The sequence below is a fragment of the Drosophila pseudoobscura genome, chromosome 2 (assembly GCF_009870125.1).
Source record: "Drosophila pseudoobscura strain MV-25-SWS-2005 chromosome 2, UCI_Dpse_MV25, whole genome shotgun sequence".
Taxonomy (NCBI): Eukaryota; Metazoa; Arthropoda; class Insecta; order Diptera; family Drosophilidae; genus Drosophila; species Drosophila pseudoobscura.
In genome coordinates this window covers 18,835,010-18,845,545 of record NC_046679.1, presented here as the reverse complement: position 1 = coordinate 18,845,545, position 10,536 = coordinate 18,835,010, and the positions used below count along the sequence as shown (strand labels likewise).

The following is a 10,536-nucleotide window of genomic DNA, read 5'->3' as shown; positions in this document are numbered from 1 at the left end:
GATTAGATCCATCCCATTAGTTAATCGTGTTGGCCAATTCAGAAACTATTTTTCAAGCTTTTCAAGGCGTTGATTGGCTTGACTGTTATGCTGTTCTTACTGTTGTAGTTAATTTTAAGAACGTTTGTCACCTCAATCAAATAGGATTCGATTAAGAAGTGAAAACTTATTACTCGTCCCTAAGAAAATAAGATTCAATCAGAAAATGAAGTATAAAAAAGCTTTTTATTATATAGCTCGGATAAGAAGTGAGGTAAATATATTTAAATATATAAAATAATATTAAATTGGCTGCGTTTCTTTTTTTAGCCAAGATAAAGTAAAAGAGTCGCCTTGTTGGGACAATATCGGCGAAAGGTTATCCCAAACTTGTTGATGATATCTGTTTATCAAATGGATCTAAAAAAAAACCATTAGCAGCATATTAAAAAAAAAACGAAAACATTGATTTTGAAACCTTACCTCAAGATCAGTTAAGAGTTCTTTAATAATCATTTTAGTTTGTTTTGGGCACATAGTAATGGTTTTAAAAGTTAGGGCTCCACGGTCTGAAAAATTATAGGTTGATTGTGCTGGAACAATTTGCACAATGTCTTCAATGCGTATTCCAAATTCCCCATCCTTATAGAACCCTGGCTCTGAAAAAAAAAAAAAAAAAAAAAAAATGTTTTTTTGTTATATTTTCGACTTTATAAAGCTACAAGACCCAAATTAAACATATTCAGAGAAATCGATTAACTCGCGACGATTGTCTCACAGGTCTGCCTACGTGAAAAATTAGTGTCTGCTTATCATTTTTACGTGGGAGAAAAAAATATATCCACCGATCTGATCCAGGTTCAGAAACCGGATAGATCTGGGCATTCTCTATGATTGTGCGTTTTTAGTTTTCTCGAATCTGCAATATTGTAAATGCAACTGATTTTTGTCCATTGTGGAGCCGGTGGGGCAAAATTTTGACACGAAATGGTCAAGGTCCAATATCACAGGAGTGTGGATACCAAATGTGGTTGCTCTAGCTCTTATAGATTCTGAGATCCTTTAACTCACATTTTGTAATCGGCAAAGCCGACCACGAAACCTGTGTGTTGGAGATATACAGAGCGAAAAAGAATAAAATTGTTTTCTTGATTCTGGCTGTAATAATTATACGATCTGGTTCAGATTTTGCACTCTAGAACATATAGTCATCCTCTACGATTGTATCTTTGAAATTGTGGATGCCACAAAGTTTTTAAATATACTTGTAACAGTGACATATCACAGAAGTCCGGATATAAAATGTCAGTGCTCTAGCTCTTATAGTCTTTGACCACTAGGCTCTGATAGGGACGGACAGACAGACATGGCTCAATCGACTCGGCTATTGATGCTGATCAAGAATATATATACTTTATGGGGTCGGAAACGATTCCTTCTGGACGTTACACACATCCACTTTTACCAAAAATCTAATATACCCCAATACTCATTTTGAGTATCGGGTATAATTAAGTTTTTATGAAAACAATAGGCATACACTCGCGTTAAAAAACAGATTTTTTACTGTAGGTTACGCTGGAGTGGAATTTATGTTTCAAACTTGAATTTTTGGCGCCCGAAACATAGTCCGGAAAATTGTATTGTAGTGCAAAATTTTTTTCACCCAGCGCAAAAGTACTATCCCACAACTCATGGCTGATCTTACCATCAAGACATCAGAAGGTCGGGCACCAAAGTTTGGCAAAGCTTGGTTTTGCTTATTTTTGTGTGTCATATAGCAATTCATATAGACCTCGTCAGCGATTTAACGATTCTTACAGGTCAACCTCACATGTCGGTGCCAGAGCCGCGTTTCAATATCAACAGACTGCAGCATTGAAGATAGCTGCAAGCCAGGGTTCAAGGCTTCTGGAAACGTTAAGGCTACCTTGCTTCTTTGCAATGCAGGAAATGGTTTGCAATGCAACAACCTTACAGTAGATACGCTTTTGGTGCTGAAGGAGCCGAATCAACCGGATAGCAAGTGGCTGCTAGGACGAATCACCAAAGTTCATCCTGGCCAAAGCGTTAGGGTTCGAGTGGTTAATGTAAAAACTGCTCGGGGATTGTACCAGTGACCCATCACGAAAATTGCTGTGATTCCCTTGTCGTTCAGGGGGGCTGGTATGTTGAGAAATTGGCTTATTTGAGTTTTCTTTAGTTTAATTTCATTCATAATATATCTTTCTCTATTCATATGCTCATCATTGTATTTTCCCGCTTAAGCACCTAGTTTTATGAGCATAGTTGTGTTGTTATTACTTATGTCCAAAACCTAACTGAATCGCTCTCGCACTCATAGCCAAGCCCGCTTCTCGCACACGCCCACGCATACACGATGCCTTCCGTTTTTGCACTGGGACCAGTAATTCGCGGAATCTTTCTTTCTTTTGCTCGAGTTCTTCTCGTGGAGTTATTCGAAATTTCTAGTTGATATGTAAATTATTCTTTTTATACAGTTAAACTTATCATAGTTTAACTATAAACTGTAAAGAATAAACAATAATACAGTCCACTAAGTCGTAACCACTTACCATTCGAAATAAACATATTTTCTTGAAGACCGGGATCATCAGGCATATGACGTATCCCAACGCCTATAGGACCTTCATGTACATTCAAGAAGTGCCCCACGCCGTGACCAGTGCCATGACTATAGTCTAAGCCAATATCCCAAAGAGCTTTCCTAGCAAGGGTATCAAGAACTTGCCCCTGAAAAATTGATAAATATAATTATTAAATTTAAAAAAATATATTAAAGTTAATGTTAAATGTACTTTACACGAGTCAAAAATTAGGTTGTACGCTTGGTTGAGTAGATCATTCTTCTAACTTCTTACTGTGAAAAAATTTTCACACGGCATCTACAGCTTTACAACCGAATTTTTTTGTCGCGTGTAAAGTACAAAAAAGTACAAAAAATATAAAGTTTCAGCCCCATTCGACATCGTTTAGAGGTGCCGACTTTGGCCGATATTTGGCCAATGGTTTCTATAGCAGCTATAATATTGATCGGATTGAATTTTTTTCCTGATTTAGAGTATTAAAATAAAAAATTAAATTAAAATTAAAACTGAGCTTACTACGTAAGCCTCTAACATTCTGATAGGTTACTAAGAGAAGTTTTTTGGAAAGGTGGAAACAAAACGGGAAGATGAGGATGGCACATTGGGATGATTTGTAAGAGTTATGGGGCCTATTCTTCTTCTTAGCTTTGAACCACCAAATGATCTGGCCAAATTTTGGAAGAGCAAATGGTGTCAAAATAAGACACCTATCTTGAATGAAGTTGGTTCAACATTCAGTAAAACAAATTTAAATAACGATTTTTTCCAATAGTGGTTTTTTTATTCATTGCGAAAGTTTGTCGTGTGAGTGACCGTAAGTGCAATCCCTTCAAAAAAAATTATTTTTGCCTAGTTATTGTTAGCTTCTTTCAATGAAAACAAAAAAAAAACACACCGCTTATTCTCAAAAATGTTATATTATGTTAAGCAAAAACGAATTTAAAATAAATAAATTTTTTTTCTTCTGTAACATCGATTTTTTTTTAGTCGTTTGCAGCTCGTGGATATCGTTTTTTTATTTTTTCTTCCTCTTCTTAGCTTATATATTAATGTAATGACTATTATTATAAATATAATTGCACACAAAACTGCATTGGAAAAAATGTCGCGTGAGTGACGTCGCGTGAGTGACCCAGAAGAATCCTTCGCAAAAAAAGGGCAGGCCAAATTTTGAAAATTCATATAACTACTAATAAAGCTTCATATTTCGTATTTATGTCAAAAATAATTCAAGTTCAAAATTTGCACACAATTCGCAGAGTTTGCCGATTATTAGCATTGATGTCTAAAGCCATTTCTATTTGAAGTCGCGTGAGTGACCGCTCTTTTGTGGCTTTTACCTCAAAAGAAAAAAACCGGAGGCTCTCAATTATTTTTACCATGGATAGTACTCTCAAAATACTACAAAAAAAAAATTAGTGGTGAAGTGTACAAAATTTAATTTTGTTTGATTTATTTAACATTTAAAGTTTTATTTTGCTTCCGAAAGTCGTGTGAGTGACCGCGGAAATGCTTATATGTTTTTCGTATGACAAGTGCGAGCAAAATTGAGATCGCGTCCTGGAATGGATTTCCCCATTCTTTCATTAATCAATAAATCAACTCGTCCCTTTTCGATCCAAAAAACTGCGGCAGTCTTGGGTTCCAATACAAATTCTGATTGAATATAATGTACAGGTAACAAAATTTACAAAAATTAGTTGTATACTGACTGAGTACCGGGTATAAAAGTAGAGCCGCGGCATATATGTACATATGTAGCACCATTTTCTGAGCGGCACGACTATGTTGAAACTCTTAACTTTACCGATTATATTTGTATATGGGTGTACCTTAACTTTTGCTGGAAAAATTGTAGACCCAAACGTTAATTGGCCTTTGAGGACACGGGTATATACTTCTTTTTGAAACTCAGTTGGTATGCCAAAATGAAAAGTTCTTGTCACATCCGTTGTACCATCCCTACAATAATTTGTAAATGAAAAAATTAGAATAAAATAATTTATATTGATTTAAAAAATAATTAAGTAAATCAAAATGGTTGAATAATATCAATAATGGTACAACCGTACGGGTTACTTCATGCCTGTTTTTGTCTATCCTTCGTCTCTAAACAGCAAAAACTTTGAAATTTAATTAAAAAAACCTAGACTGTGAACTTTAAGTCCACTGCAATGAGAATCATTTCTAAAAGTTGGTGTACCGAACTGCCAAAACTACAGACTAAGAATGTCTGGTTTTAACCAGATCTCGGTAAACACCATAACGTTGGATGAAAATGCGGCACAGGGTCGCTGAGCTTACTGCGTGAGACCTACAAGTGAAGAATATTTTTTTTTTAACTGAACATATTGAACAAAATTTTAGATTTTTAAAATAAAAAAAATGTGTGCTTTTTATTAACGAGGCTTACAAAAATATTTGTCTTTACCGGAAAAACATTGAAAATTTTATGGTGTATTTTTTTGTTATATTTTTACTTTAAAACTCAGGAAAAGTTAATAAAATGTAATATATTGTGCTTTCTTTTTGTTCTTTGATATGTTTATTAATTGGGCGTTTAATTCTCCTTTAAATTCTGTTATTCGAAATACAACGGTTTTTTTTCAAAAAATAACACAATTTTGTACTTCCAAAAATGTTTAAAACTTTTTTGTAAAATTTTAATGCATCCAGTTGTATTATTCTTTAATTTTGGTAAAAAAAAACAGGGCAACCCTAAAAACCAGTAAAAAAAATAAGACTTAAAAAAATTGAAAGAAAACGACACCAACAACCAAAATTTGATCACTAAACATTTTTAAAGCCCCAAATCTATCGGTTTGGGTTTGGTTGCATAGTGTTACAGCCACAGCCAGAGAAATTCTTAAAGCAAAGTCAGTAAAAACTGAGAGGAGAGCGGTTGCATCAAAAGCTAATAAGACGGCACTGCTGCACAGAAAGTTTCGTGAGCGAGAAAGAAAAAACAGTTATTTAGCTACGACAAGAAGGCTAAGTGCAATGTTCTTTTGTTCTCACGAAAAGCAACAACACAAAACACACGATAAACCGACGCACGATTAAATATTTAAATTATATTTTTACATATTTAAAAAGCTTTCACTCGCGGTTAAAAATAGATTAATGATTTAATGTTTAATTAAAGAGTTTTTGCTTTTGTTAAACAAAATTGAAGAAAAAATGCGAAGCGCAAAACAAAAACACATCTGGTCACTACGAAAGAGAACGAACTTCTTTATTTGATTTATTAAAATTGTATACTTAGTCTTTCACGTCTCGCCAAAAATATTTAAAATAATTTTAATTTATTTAGTGAAATCAGCTGCGACCGACGCTATAAAAAATTTGGAAAGAAGAAACCGAAACCTTGCAATGAAAACTACTTCGGCGTGGCAGTTTCAGATAAGTCCAGATTATGTCCTATTTAATTTCGAGTAGTGTAATTTCGAAATTAATTATTGTGACAGGTAATAAATCATTGTTTTATTTATTATTTGTACTTACAAGTATTGAGCGCCTGAATCACATAAGTATATATCAGTAAGGGTTATATTTCTCTTTGTTTCACTCGTCGGATGATAATGAATAATAGAGCCATTGGGACCTGATGAACTAATTGTCGGAAAGCTCAAGCCAACATATTTATCCTGTGTTCTAAATAAAAAAAAAAAATAATACGTAAATTCACGAAATATTTCAACAATATAATATTAATATCATAAAAACATATGTCTATGTACCTATTGGTATAAAACTCTTAATCTTTTTAAGGAAGCGGTTTATATTGAGTGTTTCAGCCCCCAGACCACCCCGGAGGTGCTCTACGTTAATCCGACCACAGAGCAGATCACACAGAACTTTGCAATTCTGAAAAGCTGAGTTCAATACCACCAAAAGTAAGAACCTTAAGTTATGTTAAATCTCTGAAAAAACATTTTAAAAATACCAATCACACCATGGGCAAAAATCCTAATTCATTCAAAAATTTTAAGGCCCAAATCTATCAGTAAGTCAGTTTGGTTTGAAGCGTAAATATAGTGTTGCATAGTGTACTTAAGCAGTCGGAACTTATTGAAGTATTTAGTTTCAAATAACTATTGCCTTTTAACTGTACATCTTAAAAATTTGTGTTTATTCACAAGATATTTTAATTTTTAGAGATTTCTTTCAATTACTTGCGGCGTGTTGAATTAGATCAATATTGTTTCCTAATTAGTACACAAGAGCCTAGTCCGAGAAGCCGCTGTTAGCATTGTGTTGATTAGAGCATTCTAAATTCTTTTCCTTCTTCACCAATTAAGTATTTTAAAAAGTTTACTGTCTAAAGAACTTACCGGCGGAAAGACTCTAGCTTATCAGCTCCAGATATTTCATCAATTTTTTCACCATGGTCTAATTGGTTTTCAAGCCAAGCAAAGTATTGACATAATGCAATACCATCCCGCACGTGGCTATTCACAAATCCTTTAATCTCCACATCATTTTTAATTGATTTTAATAAACAAATTGGTGTAACCTATGTAAATTTGAAATAAAAAAATATAAATCTTATCTGCAAAAGTTTTGTAGTTATATAGATATGTCTGTAATTTTCACCTCCTGTAGACGTTGCGATTTTGGAATAAGCGCTGTTAAATAGTAGGAGCTTGTAGGAGAAATCCAAATTTTTCTACCCTTAGTCGACACCTGAAGATACACCAATATTTATTTTTGTTTAAAATAACATATTTTAAGTGGATTTAATCTTACAATGCGACTTATTTCCAGGCCTATTGACGAATAGGGAAGAACTTTTATTTGTACTTCGTTTTCGGTTTGATGGCTAGAAAAGTCTGTGGGCAATTTTTCAGAATCGACGAACGCTAACAACTGATCCTTTGTTATAATCATATATGCAAAGAAAACTGGATTAAAGTCTATATCCGAGCCCCGCATGTTTAAGAACCCTGTGTATTGTATAAAGATATTGCTTTGTTAATATTTTATAGATGGGAATTTTAATCGAATAGATTAAATTAAAATACAATTTTAACTTACAAGCAATTTCATCAAGAGCACTAACAATAAGAGCATCCGCTTTTTTTTCCTGCATTTTTTCACGAACGAGATCCCATTTTTTCGCAACTGTGACTCCGGCATACTCCAATTTTAAAGTTTTTATAGGATTAAAGGTTTGTGGTGGCTGATTCTCTCCCCAGATTTCATCAATTAAATTATTTTCAATTGGGACCAAATGACAATCTACAAATAAAATTACAAAATTTAAATTAAAAATCGAGCGGATACGTTGTGAGCCACGGCAAGGGCCGCGGCCCTATTTTATGCCCGGTACTTAGTATATTTTCGTATGAATGTGAGGTTATGATTAATGAAATTTATGTCGTTTGGTATCGCTGTTTGCTGTTTTTGATAACATTTTCATAAAAATCGTTCGAACCGTTTGGGACATTTTTTATAGTACATTAGATTTGTTGAGGACTCCGACCGTGCACTCGCCAATCGAGTGGATGCACGTTGCGACTATCATAATCTCAATTCATATTTTGCCAGGCGTATTGTAAGCGAGCTGGCCGCTCTGTTAAGTGAATTAAGCACAATGAATTATTGAAATAATTCAAATCACACATGCTTAAACTACAAAGTGACAATCACGCTATTGTCATCAATCCTGATAGAACACCAGCTGGAGAGAATATATACAAGTCGTGATTCGAAGAAGAAATAATGATCTTCAGTTTATTAGTGATAGTTCATATGACGCTCTCCAATATCCACAAATTTTCTGGAAGGGACAAGACGGATATTGTGTAAACAATAAACAACGAGATCCCGTAACAGAGCAGACACTGTCTGTATGTGGCTTAGATTTTTAAACACCATACTTTTCCCACGGACAACTATATGTAGCTAACTATATGTGTTGGCTAAAGACGGACTAACTAAGAATATTGTTCACTCTATTGTGCTGAGAGATTAATCTTTATTGTTAAGTAATCTTATACTTGATAAGTAAGTCCCCGCGTACTTATAGTAGATACATACATACTTATAGTAGTTATTTTTATTAAACTGAAAAATGTGTTCTAGAAATAATATACACCTTAATACCTCGAACACCTTAATGCCTCGAAATGCAAAGTTATGACATTTCATCGTTCTAGCCCCTTGCTGGCACCCTATACCCTTTGCGGTGGTTCTCTTAAGATATTTACCCTGGTGGATGATCTTGGTGTTATATTAGACGCTAAGCTAAAGTTTAAAGAACACACTTCTACCATGGTAAATAAGGCCATGGGCGTGCTTGGGTTTATAAAGCACTGCTATTAGTAAACCTTCCATCCTTCGTTAACCGTAGAAAAATGCTTGGTGTGATTTTTGTGCACTACTTGATCACGGGTGACATAGACAGCACTGATCTTTTAAGCCGCATAAACTTCACGATTCCTATTAGAGTCACTAGAAATTGTATACGGTTGTTCCTTCCACTTTGTAGAATTATTCCTTCCTTATTATAAGTCCCTTTAATTCGCGTTTGAAGTTGTATATACTTTATGGGGCCGGAAACACTTCCTTCTGGACATTCACTGTCATCAGTACCGGTGTTCGAGTACCGGGTATAACAAATATTACTACTTCTGTTTACCAACCTGATGAATTCAATTCGTTTTCTATAGGCTTCCATAACCGGAAAGAAAATAAACGGGGATCCACGCCAACAGCACTGCCTCTTGGAAGATTTTGGGCGAGCCATACGCCTAATGAAGGAGTTGTTGTCAAACCATCTTTCATCAGTATCCAATTTGAGTCGAGTTGTTTTTCAGCTTGTTGATAATATCGACCATCTGTCCATAATAGAGCACTATTACGTGTGATAACAGCTGTTCCAGCTGAGCCGTCGAACCCTGATATAAATGCGCGTCTTTCGTCATGCTGACATTGATATTCACTCTGATGAGCGTCATCGGAAGGAACAATATAAGCCGAAATGCAACTGATGTCTCGAACTCGAACTAGTTGCATTAGCTCTCGTAATTTTGTCAAAATTATTGTTGTGTCCTTCATCATCACCAAGAATCAACTAAATGAAAAAATTATCGACAGTTCTGCGTATTACGATAAGATAACTCTGTTGTAAATCTCTATCGCACATACAGGTCCAAACATATGTATGTCAATAGATATTTATATATTTGTTCGTAAATCCATTAGGGATGTTCAAAGTGAACTAGTTCAGTTCACTGTTCACTTCTCTAGTTCTCTGATATTGGAGCTCTACTCACCAGGCTTATTTTCTTCAAGAAGGCAATCATAAAGCCGCATGTGCAATAGTTTTATTTCCGTTTTTATCGTTTTATCTTCCTTGTATAAGTTTTGCCAGTTGATATAGTTGTAGCAACAAACTTTTAAGCTAAACAGCTGTTAATAGACAAGATTGAGACCATGAGATAATGAGATTGAGATTGATACCTTATGGGTAATGTATATGAGTGAGAATGTCTATGAATATATAAACTACTAAAAAATTTTGGTTTTGTATGGAGCTCTGATCTATTTTTAAACAACCTAAAAAACCATTATGTCGGACACACTTAAAACTCTTTACTCAAGGGTTTTAGGAGTCGCTAATTACGAATTTGAATTCAGATTTTAAAAACTTGAAATATCGGATCCAATATGGCCGAACAAATTTTCTATTATCAACGGATTCACTTAAAGCTCTAACCATAGACTGTATGTATAGATGTGCCAGCCATAGAACGAAAATGTGGCACGTCGAACACAGAATATCCCGTCCCATGGGGATCGGATCTGGCGTTCGGCTACCGCCGGGTCAACATTAAACAATCGCAGAACATCTTTGATGGGTTAGTACACACAATATATGTTTTGACAAAAATATGAGATTGGGAATGAGAATATGAGATGAGAAGCATAAAGTTACGTTTTG

The 10,536-nt window shown here is 34.6% G+C and overlaps 1 protein-coding gene across 3 annotated transcripts; it reads right to left on the bottom strand.

Moving 5' to 3' along the window:
* Positions 1-206: 206 nt before the first annotated feature.
* ApepP (Aminopeptidase P) lies at positions 207-9,770 on the bottom strand. 3 transcript variants are annotated; one of them, XM_002137583.3, is made up of 10 exons: positions 9,236-9,768; positions 7,626-7,829; positions 7,338-7,534; positions 7,185-7,274; positions 6,923-7,104; positions 6,093-6,242; positions 4,421-4,550; positions 2,556-2,733; positions 463-638; positions 207-399 (listed from the first exon to the last, which is right to left on the bottom strand). In XM_002137583.3, exons 1-10 carry the CDS (start codon positions 9,651-9,653, stop codon positions 283-285), a joined length of 1,842 nt encoding a protein of 613 aa, XP_002137619.3. In that variant the 5' UTR covers positions 9,654-9,768; the 3' UTR covers positions 207-282. The 3 variants fall into 3 exon arrangements, 2 of the variants coding, with proteins under 2 accessions (XP_002137619.3, XP_015037633.2); XM_015182147.2 differs by lacking the exons at positions 207-399; positions 463-638 and adding an exon at positions 2,482-2,507 and having other exon boundaries at positions 9,236-9,770; XR_004468487.1 differs by lacking the exons at positions 207-399; positions 4,421-4,550 and having other exon boundaries at positions 586-638; positions 9,236-9,770.
* Positions 9,771-10,536: the final 766 nt, after the last annotated feature.